This window comes from Entelurus aequoreus, linkage group LG12 (assembly GCF_033978785.1).
Source record: "Entelurus aequoreus isolate RoL-2023_Sb linkage group LG12, RoL_Eaeq_v1.1, whole genome shotgun sequence".
In the NCBI taxonomy this organism is placed as follows: Eukaryota; Metazoa; Chordata; class Actinopteri; order Syngnathiformes; family Syngnathidae; genus Entelurus; species Entelurus aequoreus.
In genome coordinates, this window is record NC_084742.1 from 72,803,552 (window position 1) to 72,824,025 (window position 20,474).

At 41.9% G+C, this 20,474-nt stretch overlaps 2 protein-coding genes across 4 annotated transcripts in view; both read right to left on the reverse strand.

The window, feature by feature from the left end:
- zgc:162331 (uncharacterized protein LOC793007 homolog) overlaps window positions 1-20,474 on the reverse strand; it is a 192,376-nt gene that overhangs the window by 37,524 nt on the left and 134,378 nt on the right. The gene's annotated exons all lie outside the window — the stretch shown is intronic.
- The window catches only part of LOC133662950 (solute carrier family 13 member 4-like), a 96,698-nt gene continuing 78,263 nt past the window's right edge, over window positions 2,040-20,474 (reverse strand). For both annotated transcript variants that reach the window (XM_062067172.1, XM_062067171.1), the window contains 5 exons: window positions 5,610-5,711; window positions 2,684-2,785; window positions 2,490-2,599; window positions 2,320-2,435; window positions 2,040-2,252 (listed from right to left, as the gene is read on the reverse strand). In XM_062067172.1, coding sequence (XP_061923156.1) covers window positions 2,055-2,252; window positions 2,320-2,435; window positions 2,490-2,599; window positions 2,684-2,785; window positions 5,610-5,711 — 628 coding nt within the window. In that variant the 3' untranslated portion in view covers window positions 2,040-2,054. The remainder of the gene's footprint in view (window positions 2,253-2,319; window positions 2,436-2,489; window positions 2,600-2,683; window positions 2,786-5,609; window positions 5,712-20,474) is intronic.

Below are 20,474 nucleotides of genomic sequence, written 5' to 3' on the forward strand. Positions count from 1 at the left end.
CACTATAGAAGCCCTCTAGATCACTAAGATCTTCTGAGACCACTACATGGTCTAGTATATCACTGATATGCTCCCACTATAGAAGCCCTCTAGATCACTAAGATCTTCTGAGACCACTACATGGTCTAGTATATCACTGATATGCTCCCACTGTAGAAGCCCTCTAGATCACTAAGATCTTCTGAGACCACTACATGGTCTAGTATATCATTGATATGCTCCCACTATATAAGCCCTCTAGATCACTAAGATCTTCTGAGACCACTACATGGTCTAGTATATCATTGATATGCTCCCACTATATAAGCCCTCTAGATCACTAAGATCTTCTGAGACCACTACATGGTCTAGTATATCACTGATATGCTCCCACTATAGAAGCCCTCTAGATCACTAAGATCTTCTGAGACCACTACATGGTCTAGTATATCACTGATATGCTCCCACTATATAAGCCCTCTAGATCACTAAGATCTTCTGAGACCACTACATGGTCTAGTATATCCCTGATATGCTCCCACTATAGAAGCCCTCTAGATCTGGAAAATAAGATCTTCTGAGACCACTACATGGTCTAGTATATCACTGATATGCTCCCACTATAGAAGCCCTCTAGATCTAGAGACTAAGATCTTCTGAGAGCACTACATAGTCTAGTATATCACTGATATGCTCCCACTATAGAAGCCCTCTAGATCTAGAGACTAAGATCTTCTGAGAGCACTACATGGTCTAGTATATCCCTGATATGCTCCCACTATAGAAGCCCTCTAGATCTAGAGACTAAGATCTTCTGAGACCACTACATGGTCTAGTATATCACTGATATGCTCTCACTATATAAGCCCTCTAGATCACTAAGACCTTCTGAGAGCACTACATGGTCTAGTATATCCCTGATATGCTCCCACTATAGAAGCCCTCTAGATCTAGAGACTAAGATCTTCTGAGACCACTACATGGTCTAGTATATCACTGATATGCTCTCACTATATAAGCCCTCTAGATCACTAAGACCTTCTGAGAGCACTACATGGTCTAGTATATCCCTGATATGCTCCCACTATAGAAGCCCTCTAGATCTAGAGACTAAGATCTTCTGAGACCACTACATGGTCTAGTATATCCCTGATATGCTCCCACTATAGAAGCCCTCTAGATCTAGAGACTAAGATCTTCTGAGACCACTACATGGTCTAGTATATCACTGATATGCTCTCACTATAGAAGCCCTCTAGATCTAGAGACTAAGATCTTCTGAGACTAATCTGTTAGCGGTTCCCAGAGTAAAGTCCAATGAAGGGAGAGCATCATTCAGTCACTATGCAACAAATAAACTTCCTGACTTTCCCCAACTCTGACTACTTTTAAAACTAGACTGAAGACTTTTATGTTCAGCTTAGCTTTCAGCTAAATCTTTTAACGTCCGCACTGTTTTTATTTTTATTGTCTGCATTTTAATTTTGCTTGTATTTTCTTTCATTTGACTTTGTTGTCTGTGAAGCACTTTGAGTCTGCCTTGTGTAGGAAAAGTGCTAAACAAATAAAGTTGTCTTGCCTTGATCAACCTCAGATCTATTCTTCAATTATAATTTGTATTTTTATTTTTATTGCTAAACACAAAATATGTCATATTTTCCCCAAATATGAATCAGAGTAGAATATTTGATGTGAAAAAATGTAATCTTTTAATATGTCAATAATTCATAACAAGATTGATTTTAAATACTTATTATTTTTTGAGCATTGACAGTTAAAAAAAATGCCAGTAAAATTCTCAGGGGTCGAAACGTGTGAAAAATAAGTCATAATTCTCCAGATCAACTTCAGATCTGTCTTGTTTTGAAAAATGTATGTTTTATGCCTTTTTTGTTCAAGAAAACCTTGTTTTTCATGGCAAATAAAGCAAAATATGTCATATTTCCCCCCCAAATGTAAAATAGTGGAATATTTGACATGAAGTACAGTAATTGGATCCTTCAATAGATCAATAATTTATAACAACATCATTATTATTTGTTCAGCTGTTTGCTGTATGATTGTATTATTTGATGTTAGTTGTTTTGGTAATGGTATTGTTGTCCACAAACCAGCGCAGACAGGATGGGCAAGAAGACGGTCAGGGTGGCCGGGTTGGATGCAAACTCGGTGACCGCCGACACCAGCAGGCAGGCCAGCAGGGTGACGGCCCAGGGTGGGAGTCCACTCATGGGCTCCAGCTGTCGGCCGATCCACACCGACAAGCCTGACACCTGCGCCAAACATCCGTGGAGGGTGAGGAAAAAGCAAGCTTGTGATTGACTCCTGGGAATGTGACACCTTGCAGCCGGCAGCCAGGGCGTAGCCTCCGCCCACCAGGATGACGATCTCCCACGGCATCAGTCTCTGGAAGTCCTTCCAGGTGATCATGGGAGCCAGTGGATCCGACACTGTAACTGTGGGATGTGATTATTACACCTGCACCGAGCTAGAAGGTGATGTGCTTCTACCAGGGTCTCTGGAGCTGGAGGAGGACGAGGAGAAGGGTCGCCTGGCAGGAATGAGGAAGAGCAGGAAGCCCAGGAGGACAGACACCGTCGCATCAGTCCGGTAACCTTTTCTAAATTCCCAGAGAAGACAATCAGCCATTTTGTTTTGTGGCTCTATGAAAAAGTGCTGCTGGGAACAACTTGTGTCTACTTGCTTCTCAAAAAGAGACGTCCAGCCGGGAACGAATCCTGGCTCTCTTGTGAACCACAGCAGAGTCATCAGGATGAAGAAAACCCCGGTGACCACCTCTGGGTAACTGCCAAACACACACGTGATGTCATCGCCAATAAATGCTAATACATGATTTATTTCAAGATGTAGTTGGCATTATATCCACAATACGGAACATTTCCCAGGAAATAATCAACATCTCCAAATGATTTCTAAATGTGCTACAAATAAAAGTATAACCCTTCCTGTTCCCGATTCACTGGGGATGTAAACCTTCACAATAAAGTGTGACACTATCTGCTCAGTGGCCTAGTGGTTAGAGCAGGGGTGGGCAATTCATTTTTACCGGGGGCCGCATGAGCAACCCGAGCACTGCTGAGGGCCACAACAACAATATTTCAATTCAATTTTGCTCAATATTATTTTTGATATATACCGTAAGATAAATAATAATAATAATAATAATACTTTCATTTAACCTAACTTAACTTTATACCAAAAGCACTGCTTTGGAAATCATTTGTAGCCCTTTCAGAGATCACATTTAGTTGCCCTTAAACATCCTCATGTTGCACAATGAAATGTAAGCATAGGATGAAGTGTGCATTCCTGTAACTTTCTCTAGTAACAGCATTCCATGATTAATATCAATAAATTAACATTAATAATAAATGACAGTAAAATAAGCACACTGTGTAACTTTGTGTGGTGTTTGAGTTGTCCGACTTTTTGTGTGGCCATAAACGCAGCAGTGCTTTAGTGGTATGCGTGTTGGTGACAGATGACAAGTTGCTTTTGGCCTGGTTTGTACGGCAGAAAATGACTAGTTTTTCCAGATAGAAGTGTGAAAACTCATGTTTTTGGTGTGGTTATGGCCCAATATAAACAGTTTTGCTCAATAAAGTGATGGATATAATTCCTGTCCTCGAAGCATCTCGATAGACGTTACAATAATTGAACGGTGTTGACGAACACCGTTAGGGCCGCTTGTTGTCACTGTCACTCAGAGTTGCATTGCAAAATTACACAGAATAAATGTGTTTATTTTGTTTACAATTCAGATGAGATTTGATTTGGTGCGCGGCATATATTTGCTGTGCGCAGAGGACGCTTGAGCAGTGTGCAATTGCGCAGGCACGCACCTTAGAGGGAACGTTGCTTGGCAGTCCATGTCTTGTTGAAAACACACCATTCCTCATCAACTTTTCTCTTTTTAGCGTCTCGGGTGTAAAGCGTGCATCACTTGTCGCTGCATGTGCACCTTCACTCACAGGTTACACACGGACATACGCACATAAATAACACTTTTCAAAATAAAAACAGCACAGTTGTATTGCGCGCACGACATAGATGTTTTTTCAACTTTATTTTGTAATTTGTGATTGCAGCTGTTCACATTCACTCACAATCACGCACGCGCATACGTCCACACGGAAGTAATACAAATAACGCTTTTCAAAACAAAAGCAGCACCGTTGTATTGCACACTCGACATAGATACTTTTTAAAATGTATTTTGTAATTTATGACTGGCCTCACGAGGGCCGGACAGGGACGCATAAAGGGCCGGATGTGGCCCGCGGGCCGCAGAATGCCCAGGTCTGGGTTAGAGTGTCCGCCCTAAGATGGGTAGGTTGCGAGCTCAAACCCCGGCCGAGTCATACCAAAGACTATAACAATGGGAGCCATTACTGAGGCTTGGAATTGGGGGTTCAATCACCAAAAATGATTCCCAGGCGTGGCCACCACTGCTGCCCACTGCTCCCCTCATTTCCCAGGGGGTGAACAAGGTGATGGGTAAAATGCAGAGGACACATTTCACCACACCTAGTGTGTGTGTGTGTGTGTGTGTGTGTGTGTGTGTGTGTGTGTGTGTGTGTGTGTGTGTGTGTGTGTGTGTGTGTGTGTGTGTGTGTGTGTGTGTGTGTGTGTGTGTGTGTGTGTGACTATCATTGCTACTTTAACTTTAACTTGAACTAAAACTTGGTGAGTGTAGTTTGTTTTTTTGGCAATATATATATATATATATATATATATATATATATATATATATATATATATATATATACACACACGTTTGAATTCAAAATCAATACTGGATTCAAACCAATTCTTGCAATATGCTATTTGGTATAATAATTCATATACAATTTTTCAAAAACAGGTGACAGGTTTGAAAAGCTCCATCTGGTTGCGTGGAGAAGGCCTAAAACGTCTTTTAAAATGTGTTTTTTTATTTATTTATTTTTTTTAAACAATAATAACAATTTCAAGTAGGTGCATACTAAGTAAGGGTACACAAAAAAATGTTCACCTGTATTCCGCAATTTTAATTTATAGTTTTCAAATATCGATTAAAAAAATACATGTATATATATACAGTATATATATATATATATATATATATATATATATATATATATATATATATATATATATATATATATATATATATATATATAAAGACACTTTCCCCCATATTATATATATTTATGTACTGTAACTATGAATGAAGCTGAGATAGGCTCCAGCAACCTCCATGACCCTGAAAGGAACAAGCAGTAGAAAAATGGATGGATGGATATATATATATATATATATATATATATATATATATATATATATATATATATATATATATATATATATATATATATATATATATATATATATATATATATATATATATATATATATATATTTTAGGCCATCTGTTGGTAGGCCATCTCCATGCAACCAGAAATAGCTTTTTTTAACCTGTTTTGAAAAAGTTTCATTATTGTTATACCAAATAATACATTGCAAGAATCGGTTTGAATCAAGAATCGATTCTGAATTGAAATAAAAGGAATCGGAATCGGATGGAATGGTTAGATGTGCACCTGTATTACATACAGTAAGTACAATACCTGATGGGTCCCAGTTTTTCATATTCCTCCTGTATTCTCTTCTCTGACATCATCTCTCTCTTAGATTTGCATTTCTTACTCAGTGAGCATGTTTCCTGGAAGCTGGACACACAATGATGACATCATTAGTCCACACACACACACACACACACACACACACACACACACACACACACACACACACACACACACACACACACACACACACACACACACACACACAGTTATGGGCAAGCTACTTGGAAAAGGTAGTAAACTAAGCTTCAAGTTACTCTCTATAAATAAACCTAAGCTACAAGTTACTCTCCTTTAAATGTAACTAAGCTACAAATGATCAATCAATCAATCAATCAATGTTTATTTATATAGCCCTAAATCACAAGTGTCTCAAAGGGCTGTACAAGCCACAACGACATCCTTGGTACAGAGCCCACATAAGGGCAAGGAAAAACTCACCCCAGTGGGACCTCAGTGAATGACTATGAGAAACCTTGGAGAGGACCGCATATGTGGGTAACCCCCCCCCCCCCCCCCCCCCTCTAGGGGAGACCGAAAGCAATGGATGTGGAGTGGGTCTGACATAATATTGTGAAAGTCCAACACATCAGCGAAAGTCCAGTCCATAGTGGGGCTGAGCCACAAATTACTCTCTATTAAATGTAACTAAGCTACAAGTTACTCTCCATTGAATGTAGCATGTAGCTAAGCTACAAGTTACTCTCCATCAAATGTAACTAAGCTACAAGTTACTCTCCATTAAATGTAACTAAGCTACAAGTTACTCTCCATTAAATGTAACTAAGCTACAAGTTACTCTCCATTAAATGTAACTAAGTTACAAGTTACTCTCCATTAAAGGCCTACTGAAAGCCACTACTAGCGACCACGCAGTCTGATAGTTGATATATCAATGATGACATCTTAACATTGCAACACATGCCAATATGGCCGCCTTCACTTAGAAAGTGACATTTTACATTTCCCGCCACACTTCCGCTTGAAAAGGTCTATGTATGATGACGTATGTATGATGACGTATGTATGATGACGTATGTGTGATGACGTATGTATGATGACGTATGTGTGATGACGTATGTGTGATGACGTATGTATGATGACGTATGTATGATGACGTATGTGTGATGACGTATGTATGATGACGTATGTGTGATGACGTATGTGTGATGACGTATGTGTGATGACGTATGTATGATGACGTATGTATGATGACGTATGTGTGATGACGTACGTATGATGACGTATGTATGATGACGTATGTATGATGACGTATGTATGATGACTTATGTATGATGACGTATGTATGATGACGTATGTGTGATGACGTATGTGTGATGACGTATGTATGATGACGTATGTGTGATGACGTATGTATGATGACGTATGTGTGATGACGTATGTATGATGACGTATGTATGATGACGTATGTATGATGCCGTATGTATGATGACGTATGTGTGATGACGTATGTATGATGACGTATGTGTGATGACGTATGTATGATGACGTATGCGTGATGACGTATGTATGATGACGTATGTATGCTGATGTATGTATGATGACGTACGTATGATGACGTACGTATGATGACGTATGTATGATGACGTATGTATGATGACGTATGTATGATGACGTATGTATGATAACGTATGTATGATGACGTAAGTATGATGACGTATGTGTGATGACGTATGTGTGATGACGTATGTGTGATGACGTATGTGTGATGACGTATGTGTGATGACGTATGTGTGATGACGTATGTATGATGACGTATGTGTGATGACGTATGTATGATGACGTATGTATGATGACGTATGTATGATGACGTATGTATGATGACGTATGTGTGATGACGTATGTATGATGACGTATGTGTGATGACGTATGTATGATGACGTATGCGTGATGACATATGTATGATGACGTATGTATGATGATGTATGTATAATGACGTATGTATGATGACGTATGTATGATGACGTATGTATGATGACGTACGTATGATGACGTATGTATGATGACGTATGTATGATGACGTATGTATGATGGCGTATGTATGATGACGTATGTATGATGGCGTATGTATGATGACGTATGTATGATGACGTATGTATGATGACGTACGTATGATGACGTATGTATGATGACGTATGTATGATGACGTATGTATGATGGCGTATGTATGATGACGTATGTATGATGGCGTATGTATGATGACGTATGTATGATGACGTATGTATGATGACGTATGTGTGATGTCGTATGTATGATGACGTATGTGTGATGACGTATGTGTGATGACGTATGTGTGATGACGTATGTGTGATGGCGTATGTATGATGACGTATGTGTGATGACGTATGTGTGATGACGTATGTGTGATGACGTATGTATGATGACGTATGTATGATGACGTATGTATGATGACGTATGTATGATGACGTATGTATGATGACGTGTGTATGATGACGTGTGTATGATGACGTATGTGTGATGTCGTATGTATGATGACGTATGTGTGATGACGTATGTATGATGACGTATGTATGATGACGTATGTATGATGACGTATGTATGATGACGTGTGTATGATGACGTATGTATGATGACGTATGCGCGTGACATCAATGGTTGAAGCGGAAGTATTGGGACACATTGTATCCAATACAAAAAGCTCTGTTTTCACCACATAATTCCACAGTATTCTGGACATCTGTGTTGGTGAATCTTTTGCAATTTGTTTAATGAACAATGAAGACTGCAAAGAAGAAAGTTGTAGGTGGGATCGGTGTATTAGCGGCTGGCTGCAGCAACACAACCAGGAGGACTTTGACTTGGATAGCAGACGCGCTAGCCGACGCTAGCCGCCGACCGCACGGATGATCGGGTGAAGTCCTTCGTCCTTCCGTCGATCGCTGGAACGCAGGTGAGCACGGGTGTTGATGAGCAGATGAGGGCTGGCTGGCGTAGGTGGATAGCTAATGTTTTTAGCATAGCTCTGTGAGGTTCCGTAGCTAAGTTAGCTTCAATGGCATCGTTAGCAACAGCATTGCTAAGCTTCGCCAGGCTGGAAAGTATTAACCGTGTAGTTACATGTCCATGGTTTAATAGTATTGTTGATCTTCTGTCTATCCTTCCAGTCAGGGGCTTATTTACTTTGTTTCTATCTGCATTTGAGCCCGATGCTATCACGTTAGCTCCGTAGCTATAGAGCTTTGCCGATGTATTGTCGTGGAGATAAAAGTCACTGTGAATGTCCATTTCGCGTTCTGGACTCTCATTTTCAAGAGGATATAGTATCCCAGGTGGTTTAAAATACAAATCTGTGATCCACAATAGAAAAAGGAGAGAGTGTGGAATCCAATGAGCCAGCTTGTACCTAAGTTACGGTCAGAGCGAAAAAAGATACGTCCTGCACTGCATTCTAGTCCTTCACTCTCACAAATCTTTCATCCTGGCTCAAATTAATGGGGTAATCGTCGCTTTCTCGGTCCGAATCTCTCTCGCTGCTGGTGTAAACAATGTGGAAATGTGAGCAGCACTCCAGCTTGTGACGTCACGCTACTTCCGGTACGGGCAAGGCTTTTTTTTATCAGCGACCAAAAGTTGCGAACTTTATCGTCGATGTTCTCTACTAAATCCTTTCAGCAAAAATATGGCAATATCGCAAAATGATCAAGTATGACACATAGAATGGATCTGCTATCCCCGTTTAAATAAAACTAATTCATTTCAGTAGGCCTTTAAATTTAACTAAGCCACAAATTACTCTCTATTAAATGTAACTAAGCTACCAGTTACTCTCCATTAAATGTAGCATGTAGCTAAGCTACAAGTTACTCTCCATTAAATGTAACTAAGCTACAAGTTACTCTCCATTAAATGTAGCTAAGCTACAAGTTACTCTCCATTGAATGTAACTAAGCTACAAATTACTCTTCATTACATGTAACTAAGCTACAAATTACTCTCATTAAATGTAACTAAGCTAAAAATTTGTCTCCATTAAATGTAACTAAGCTACAAGTTACTCTCCCTTAAATGTAACTAAGCTACAAGGTACTCTCCATTAAATGTAACTAAGCTACAAGGTGATCTCCATTAAGTGTAACTAAGCTACAAATTACTCTCCATTAAATGTAACTAAGCTACAAGTTACTCTCCATTAAATGTAGCGAAGCTACAAGTTACTCTCCATTGCATGTAACTAAGCTACAAATTACTCTCATTAAATGTAGCTAAGCTACAAGTTACTCTCCATTGCATGTAACTAAGCTACAAATTACTCTCATTAAATGTAGCTAAGCTAAAAATTAGTCTCCATTAAATTTAACTAAGCTACAAATTACTCTCCCTTAAATGTAGCTAAGCTACAAGTTACTCTCCATTAAATGTAGCTAAGCTACAAGTTACTCTCCATTAAATGTAGCTAAGCTACAAGTTACTCTCAATTGCATGTAACTAAGCTACAAAGTACTCTCCATTAAATGTAGCTAAGCTACAAGTTACTCTCCATTGCATGTAACTAAGCTACAAATTACTCTCATTAAATGTAGCTAAGCTAAAAATTAGTCTCCATTAAATTTAACTAAGCTACAAATTACTCTCCCTTAAATGTAGCTAAGCTACAAGTTACTCTCCATTAAATGTAGCTAAGCTACAAGTTACTCTCCATTAAATGTAGCTAAGCTACAAGTTACTCTCCATTGCATGTAACTAAGCTACAAAGTACTCTCCATTAAATGTAGCTAAGCTACAAGTTACTCTCCAATAAATGTAACTGAGCTACAAGTTACTCTCCAATAAATGTAACTGAGCTACAAGTTACTCTCCATCAGATGTAACTAAGCTACAAAGTACTCTCCATTAAATGTAGCTAAGCTACAAGTTACTCTCCAATAAATGTAACTGAGCTACAAGTTACCATCCATCAGATGTAACTAAGCTACAGGGGAAGCTATCTCCAAAGAATTCTTACAAGCTACACAGCAAAAGTAGCTTACTATGTCAAAGCTACACAAACGCACACACATATACATATATATATATATATATATATATATATATATATATATATATATATATATATATATATATATATATATATATATATATATATATATATATATATATATATATATATGTATGTATATATGGAACTACAATAACATGGACTCAGATTTCCCTCGCCCAGACGCGGGTCACCAGGCCCAGAGTTGGAGCACGATGGCGAGCGCCTGGTGGCCGGGCCTGTTCCCATGGGGCCCGGCCGGGCACAGCCCGAAGAGGCAATGTGGGTCACCCCTCCAATGGGCTCACCACTCATGAGAGGGGCCATAGAGGTCGGGTGCATTGTGAGCTGGGCGGCAGCCAAAGGCAGGGCACTTGGCAGTCTGATCCTTAGCTACATAAGCTAGCTCTTGGGATGTGGAACGTCACCTTGCTGGGGGGGAATGAGCCTGAGCTAGTGCGCGAGGTAGAGAAGTTCCGGCTGGATATAGTCGGACTCACCTCGACGCACAGCAAGGGCTCTGGAACCAGTTCTCTCGAGAGGGGCTGGACTCTCTTCCACACTGGCGTTGCCCGCAGTGAGAGGCGACGAGCTGGGGTGGAAATTCTTGTTGCCCCCCGGCTCAAAGCCTGCACGTTGGAGTTCAACTCAGTGGACGAGAGGGTAGCCTCCCGCTGCCTTCGGGTGGGGGGACGGGTCCTGACTGTTGTTTGTGCTTACGCACCAAACAGCAGTTCAGAGTACCCACCCTTTTTGGATACACTCGAGGGAGTACTGGAAAGTGTTACCCCGGGTGATTCTCTTGTCCTACTGGGTGACTTCAGCGCTCATGTTGGCAGCGACAGTGAAACCTGGAGAGGCGTGATTGGGAAGAATGGCCGCCCGGATCTGAACTTGAGTGGTGTTTTGTTATCGGACTTTTGTGCTCGTCACAGATTGTCCATAACAAACACCATGTTCAAACATAAGGGTGTCCATATGTGCACTTGGCACCAGGACACTCTAGGCCGCAGTTCCATGATGGACTTTGTAGTTGTGTCATCGGATTTGCGGCCTCATGTTTTGGACACTCGGGTGAAGAGAGGGGGGGAGCTTTCTACCGATCACCACCTGGTGGTGAGTTGGCTGCGATGGTGGGGGAGGATGCCGGACAGACCTGGCAGGCCCAAACGCATTGTGAGAGTCTGCTGGGAACGTCTGGCAGAGTCTCCTGTCAGAGAGAGTTTCAATTCCCACCTCCGGAAGAACTTTGAACATGTCACGAGGGAGGTGCTGGACATTGAGTCCGAGTGGACCATGTTCCGCACCTCTATTGTCGAGGCGGATAATTGGAGCTGTGGCCGCAAGGTAGTTGGTGCCTGTCGTGGCGGTAATCCTAGCACCCGTTGGTGGACACCGGCGGTGAGGGATGCCGTCAAGCTGAAGAAGGAGTCCTATCGGGTTCTTTTGGCTCATAGGACTCCGGAGGCAGTGGACAGGTACCGAGAGGCCAAGCGGTGCGCAGCTTCAGTGGTCGCGGAGGCAAAAACTCGGACATGGGAGAAGTTCGGGGAAGCCATGGAAAACGACTTCCGGACGGCTTCGAAGCGATTCTGGACCACCATCCGCCGCCTCAGGAAGGGGAAGCAGTGCACTGTCAACACCGTGTATGGTGCGGATGGTGTTCTGCTGACCTCGACTGCGGTTGTTGTGGATCGGTGGAGGGAATACTTCAAAGACCTCCTCAATCCCACCAACACGTCTTCCTATGAGGAAGCAGTGCCTGGGGAATCTGTGGTGGGCTCTCCTATTTCTGGGGATGAGGTTGCTGAGGTAGTTAAAAAGCTCCTCGGTGGCAAGGCCCCGGGGTGGATGAGAACCGCCCGGAGTTCCTTAAGGCTCTGGATGCTGTGGGGCTGTCTTGGTTGACAAGACTCTGCAGCATCGCGTGGACATCGGGCGCGGTACCTCTGGATTGGCAGACCGGGGTGGTGGTTCCTCTCTTTAAGAAGGGAAACCGGAGGTTGTGTTCCAACTATCGTGGGATCACACTCCTCAGCCTTCCCGGTAAGGTTTATTCAGGTGTACTGGAGAGGAGGCTACACCGGATAGTCGAACTTCGGATTCAGGAGGAACAGTGTGGTTTTTGTCCTGGTCGTGGAACTGTGGACCAGCTCTATACTCTCGGCAGGGTCCTTGAGGGTGCATGGGAGTTTGCCCAACCAGTCTACATGTGCTTTGTGGACTTGGAGAAGGCATTCGACCGTGTCCCTCGGGAAGTCCTGTGGGGAGTGCTCAGAGAGTATGGGGTATTGGACTGTCTGATTGTGGCGGTCCGCTCCCTGTATGATCAGTGCCAGAGCTTGGTCCGCATTGCCGGCAGTAAGTCGGACACGTTTCCAGTGAGGGTTGGACTCCGCCAAGGCTGCCCTTTGTCACCCATTCTGTTCATAACTTTTATGGACAGAATTTCTAGGCGCAGTCAGGGCGTTGAGGGGATCCGGTTTGGTGGCTGCAGGATTAGGTCTTTGCTTTTTGCAGATGATGTGGTCCTGATGGCTTCATCTGGCCAGGATCTTCAGCTCTCACTGGATCGGTTCGCAGCCGAGTGTGAAGCGACTGGGATGAGAATCAGCACCTCCAAGTCCGAGTCAATGGTTCTCGCCCGGAAAAGGGTGGCGTGTCATCTCCGGGTTGGGGAGGAGACCCTGCCCCAAGTGGAGGAGTTCAAGTACCTCGGAGTCTTGTTCACGAGTGAGGGAAGAGTGGATGGTGAGATCGACAGGCGGATCGGTGCGGCGTCTTCAGTAATGCGGACGCTGTATCGATCCGTTGTGGTGAAGAAGGAGCTGAGCCGGAAGGCAAAGCTCTCAATTTACCGCTTGATCTACGTTCCCATCCTCACCTATGGTCGTGAGCTTTGGGTTATGACCGAAAGGACAAGATCACGGGTACAAGCGGCCCAAATGAGTTTCCTCCGCCGGGTGGTGGGTCTCTCCCTTAGAGATAGGGTGAGAAGCTCTGTCATCCGGGAGGAACTCAAAGTAAAGCCGCTGCTCCTCCACATGGAGAGGAGCCAGATGAGGTGGTTCGGGCATCTGCTCAGGATGCCACCCGAACGTCTCCCTAGGGAGCTGTTTAGGGCACGTCCCACCGGTAGGAGGCCATGGGGAAGACCCAGGACACGTTTGGAAGACTATGTCTCCCGGCTGGCCTGAGAACGCCTCGGGATCCCCCGGGAGGAGCTGGACAAAGTGGCTGGGGAGAGGGAAGTCTGGGCTTCCCGACCGGACCTCGGATAAGCGGAAGAGGATGGATGGATATACATACACATAAATATATATATATATATATATATATATATATATATATATATATATATATATATATATATATATATATATATATATATATATATATATATATATATATACACACACACACATATACAGAACATCATGTCATGGCTGTCTTGAGTTTCCAATCATTTATTTGTTAGTGATGTAGTGATTGGAGCACATACTTGTTGTGATGTAGTGATTGGAGCACATACTTGTTGTGATGTAGTGATTGGAGCACATACTTGTTGTGATGTAGTGATTGGAGCACATACTTGTTGTGATGTAGTGATTGGAGCACATACTTGTTGTGATGTAGTGATTGGAGCACATACTTGTTGTGATGTAGTGATTGGAGCACATACTTGTTGTGATGTAGTGATTGGAGCACATACTTGTTGTGATGTAGTGATTGGAGCACATACTTGTTGTGATGTAGTGATTGGAGCACATACTTGTTGTGATGTAGTGATTGGAGCACATACTTGTTGTGATGTAGTGATTGGAGCACATACTTGTTGTGATGTAGTGATTGGAGCACATACTTGTTGTGATGTAGTGATTGGAGCACATACTTGTTGTGATGTAGTGATTGGAGCACATACTTGTTGTGATGTAGTGATTGGAGCACATACTTGTTGCTCACAAAAAACATTCATGAAGTTTGCTTCTTTGATGAATTTATTATGGCTCTACTGCAAATGTGAGGGTGAAAAGTATACATACAGCAATGTTAATATTTGCTTCCTTGGCAAGTTGACCTGCAATAAGGCGCTTTTGGTAGCCATCCACAAGCTTCTGCTTGACCACTTGACCACTTTTGGTAGCCATCCACAAGCTTCTGCTTGACCACTTGACCACTTTTGGTAGCCATCCACAAGCTTCTGCTTGACCACTTGACCACTTTTGGTAGCCATCCACAAGCTTCTGCTTGACCACTTGACCACTTTTGGTAGCCATCCACAAGCTTCTGCTTGACCACTTGACCACTTTTGGTAGCCATCCACAAGCTTCTGCTTGACCACTTGACCACTTTTGGTAGCCATCCACAAGCTTCTGCTTGACCACTTGACCACTAAATTGCTGCAGTTCAGCTAAATGTCTTGCTTTTCTGACATGGACTTGTTTCTTTAGCATTGTCCACACATTTAAGTCAGGACTTTGGGAAGGCCATTCTAAAACCTTCATTCAAGCCTGATTTAGCCATTCCTTTACCACTTTTGAGGTGTGTTTGGGGTCATTGTCCTGTCCAACTGCACCCAACAAGACCCAACCTCCGGGCTGATGGTTTTAGCTTGTCCTGAAGAATTTGGAGCTAATCCTCCTTTTTCATTGTCCCATTTAAAGCAGCAGTTCCATTGGCAGCAAAACAAGTCCAGAGCATAATACTACCACCACCATGCTTGACGGTAGGGATGGTGTTCCTGGGATTAAAGGCTTCACCTTTTCTCCTCCAAACATATTGCTGGGTATTGTGGCCAAACATCTCCATTTTTGTTTCATCTGACCACAGAACTTTCCTCCAGAAAGTGTCCATGTGATGTAAAAATATCGATTGAATCAGTTTAAATTATTATGACAACACACACAAACACATACATATATATATATATATATATATATATATATATATATATATATATATATATATATATATATACAGTATATATATATATATATATATATATATATATATATATATATATATATATATATATATATATATATATATAAATATATATACAGTATATATACAGTATATATATATATATATATATATATATATATATATATACAGTATATACAGTATATATATATATATATATATATATATATATATATATATATATATATATATATATATATATATATATATATACTGTATATATACTGTATATATATTTATTCAATTGTATTTTTTTTTGGATACATATATATGCATAACTACAAACCCCGTTTCCATATGAGTTGGGAAATGGTGTTAGATGTAAATATAAACAGAATACAATGATTTGCAAATCATTTTCAAGCCATATTCAGTTGAATATGCTACAAAGACAACATATTTGATGTTCAAACTCATAAACTTTATTTTTTGTGCAAATAATCATTAACTTTATAATTTGATGGCAGCAACACGTGACAAAGAAGTTGAGAAAGGTGGCAATAAATACTGATAAAGTTGAGGAATGCTCATCAAACACTTATTTGGAACATCCCACAGGTGAACAGGCTAATTGGGAACAGGTGGGTGCCATGATTGGGTATAAAAGTAGATTCCATGAAATGCTCAGTCATTCACAAACAAGGATGGGGCGAGGGTCACCACTTTGTCAACAAATGCCTGAGCAAATTGTTGAACAGTTTAAGAACAACCTTTCTCAAGCAGCTATTGCAAGGAATTGAGGGATTTCACCATCTACGCTCCGTAATATCATCAAAGGGTTGAGAGAATGTGGAGAAATCACTGCAGGTAAGCAGCTAAGCCCGTGACCTTCCATCCCTCAGGCTGTACTGCATCAACAAGCCACATCAGTGTGTAAAGGATATCACCACATGGGCTCAGGAACACTTCAGAAACACACTGTCAGTAACTACAGTTGGTCGCTACATCTGTAAGTGCAAGTTAAAACTCTCCTATGCAAGGCGAAAAGCGTTTATCAACAACACCCAAAAACGCTGTCGGCTTCGCTGGGCCTGAGATCATCTAAGATGGACTGATACAAAGTGGAAAAGTGTTCTGTGGTCTGACGAGTCCACATTTCATATTGTTTTTGGAAACTGTGGACGTCGTGTCCTCCGGACCAAAGAGGAAAAGAACCATCCGGATTGTTCTAGGGTCAAAGTGTAAAAGGCAGCATGTGTGATGGTATGGGGGTGTATTAGTGGTCAAGACATGTTCTAGGTGCAAAGTGTAAAAGGCAGCATGTGTGATGGTATGGGGGTGTATTAGTGGCCAAGACATGGGTAACTTACACACCTGTGAAGGCACCATTAATGCTGAAAGGTACATACAGCTTTTGGAGCAACATATGTTGCCATCCAAGCAACGTTACCATGGACGCCCCTGCTTATTTCAGCAAGACAATGCCAAGCCACGTGGCTTCATAGTAAAAGAGTGTGGGTACTAGACTGGCCTGCCTGTAGTCCAGACATTGAAAATGTGTGGCACCTAAAATAGCAGAAGGGAGACCCCCGGACTGTTGAACAACTTAAGCTGTACATCAAGCAAGAATGGGAAAGAATTCCACTTCAAAAATGTGTCTCCTCACTTCCCAAACCAAAACTGAGTGTTGTTCAAAGGAAAGGCCATGTAACACAGTGGTGAACATGCCCTTTCACAACTACTTTGGCACGTGTTGCAGCCATGAAATTCTAAGTTAATTATTATTTGCAAAAAATAAATAAAGTTTATGAGTTTGAACATGAAATATGTTGTCTTTGTAGCATATTCAACTGAATATGGCTTGAAAAGGATTTGCAAATCATTGTATTCTGTTTATATTTACATCTAACATGGCTAGCTAGTTAGCGGCTAACGTCCATCCGCAATCGGCAGTGTTTTATCTACTTCTAATCCACTAATCCTGGCCTCCATAGCGACAAATAAAGTAAGTTTCTTACAAGTAGCATTATCACTGCAGGACGCGGAATAGCTAAACATGCTTCACTACACAGCGTAGGAGGATACAATAGCTCACCGCCGTCACAATGTAAACAAATGCCATGGGTGGATCTACACCTGACATCCACTGTATTGATACCAAGTACAGGACTGTATCTAGTCGATAATACTAGTCGATATTTGTTTTCATCACAAAATCTTTTTTTACTTTTTTTTAATTCATATCATGTTTATAAAGTCAGGAAATATATAAATATACATGAGGACTTTGAATATGACCAATGTATGATCCTGTAACTACTTGGTATCAGATCCATACCTAAATGTGTGGTATCATCCAAAAGTATCAAAGAAGAGAAGAATAAGTGATTATTACATTTGAACAGAAGTGTAGATAGAACATGTTGAAACAGAAAATAAGCAGATATTAACAGTAAATCAACAAGCAGATTAATAATCAATTTTTACAGTTTGTCCCTCATAATGTGTACAAAATAATAGGTGTATAAATGACACAATATGTTAATGCATACGACTAATTAGGAGTCGTTGTTTGTTTACTTACTACTAAAAGACAAGTTGTCTAGTATGTTCACTCTTTTATTTAAGGACTAAATGACAATAATAAACATATGTTTCATGTACACTAACATTTTTTGTTAAAATACATACCGGTACATAAATGTATATATATATATATATACACATACAAACAACTACAAACAAAGGCATTGTTTTCTCTAAATGCAAACATTTGTGTAAACATGGCCGAGGACACTTGCCATGGCTTCATGGTGTGCTAACAACAACTTGCTTCTTAACACTAACAAAACCAAAGAACTAATTGTAGACTTCCGCAAGAAAGGGCAGAAGAAACACCCTCCACCTTTAATGAATAACAATCTGGTAGAAAGGGTCAAGCATTTCAAATTGTTAGGGGTGAACATAAGAGAAGATCTATGCTGGGACATTAACATTGCTTCTACAGTCGGAAAGGCCCAAGAATGTGTTTTTTTTTGAAGGAACTAAAATGCGCAAACATTCCGCAGAAATCAATGGTAAACTTTTACAAGTGTGCCATCAGCAGTGTCCTCACTTAGGGCTTTTTAGTGTGGTTTGCTATCTGCCAACCAACAGACCCTCCAGCGAGTGGTTAAAGCTGCGGGGAAAATGACAAGGACGATACTCCCAGAGATGAGTGCCATGTACACAACTCGCTGCCTAAAGCCAGTACACAACATCCTGAAGGACAGATACCAGCCAGCACGTGGCCTCTTCAACCTACTAGCCATGTACACAACTCACTGCCTAAAGCCAGTACACAACATCCTGAAGGACAGATACCAGCCAGCACATGGCCTCTTCAACCTACTAGCCATGTACACAACTCACTGCCTAAAGCCAGTACACAACATCCTGAAGGACAGATACCACCCAGCATGTGGCCTCTTCAACCTACTAGCCATGTACACAACTCACTGCCTAAAGCCAGTACACAACATCCTGAAGGACAGATACCAGCCAGCATGTGGCCTCTTCAACCTACTAGCCATGTACACAACTCACTGCCTAAAGCCAGTACACAACATCCTGAAGGACAGATACCAGCCAGCACGTGGCCTCTTCAACCTACTAGCCATGTACACAACTCGCTGCCTAAAGCCAGTACACAACATCCTGAAGGACAGATACCAGCCAGCACGTGGCCTCTTCAACCTACTAGCCATGTACACAACTCACTGCCTAAAGCCAGTACACAACATCCTGAAGGACAGATACCAGCCAGCACGTGGCCTCTTCAACCTACTAGCCATGTACACAACTCACTGCCTAAAGCCAGTACACAACATCCTGAAGGACAGATACCAGCCAGCACGTGGCCTCTTCAACCTACTAGCCATGTACACAACTCACTGCCTAAAGCCAGTACACAACATCCTGAAGGACAGATACCACCCAGCACATGGCCTCTTCAACCTACTAGCCATGTACACAACTCGCTGCCTAAAGCCAGTACACAACATCCTGAAGGACAGATACCAGCCAGCACGTGGCCTCTTCAACCTACTAGCCATGTACACAACTCACTGCCTAAAGCCAGTACACAACATCCTGAAGGACAGATACCAGCCAGCACGTGGCCTCTTCAACCTACTAGCCATGTACACAACTCACTGCCTAAAGCCAGTACACAACATCCTGAAGGACAGATACCACCCAGCACATGGCCTCTTCAACCTACTAGCCATGTACACAACTCGCTGCCTAAAGCCAGTACACAACATCCTGAAGGACAGATACCAGCCAGCACGTGGCCTCTTCAACCTACTAGCCATGTACACAACTCACTGCCTAAAGCCAGTACACAACATCCTGAAGGACAGATACCAGCCAGCACGTGGCCTCTTCAACCTACTAGCCATGTACACAACTCACTGCCTAAAGCCAGTACACAACATCCTGAAGGACAGATACCACCCAGCACGTGGCCTCTTCAACCTACTAGCCATGTACACAACTCGCTGCCTAAAGCCAGTACACAACATCCTGAAGGACAGATACCAGCCAGCACGTGGCCTCTTCAACCTACTAGCCATGTACACAACTCACTGCCTAAAGCCAGTACACAACATCCTGAAGGACAGATACCACCCAGCACGTGGCCTCTTCAACCTACTAGCCATGTACACAACTCACTGCCTAAAGCCAGTACACAACATCCTGAAGGACAGATACCAGCCAGCATGTGGCCTCTTCAACCTACTAGCCATGTACACAACTCACTGCCTAAAGCCAGTACACAACATCCTGAAGGACAGATACCAGCCAGCACGTGGCCTCTTCAACCTACTAGCCATGTACACAACTGGCTGCCTAAAGCCAGTACACAA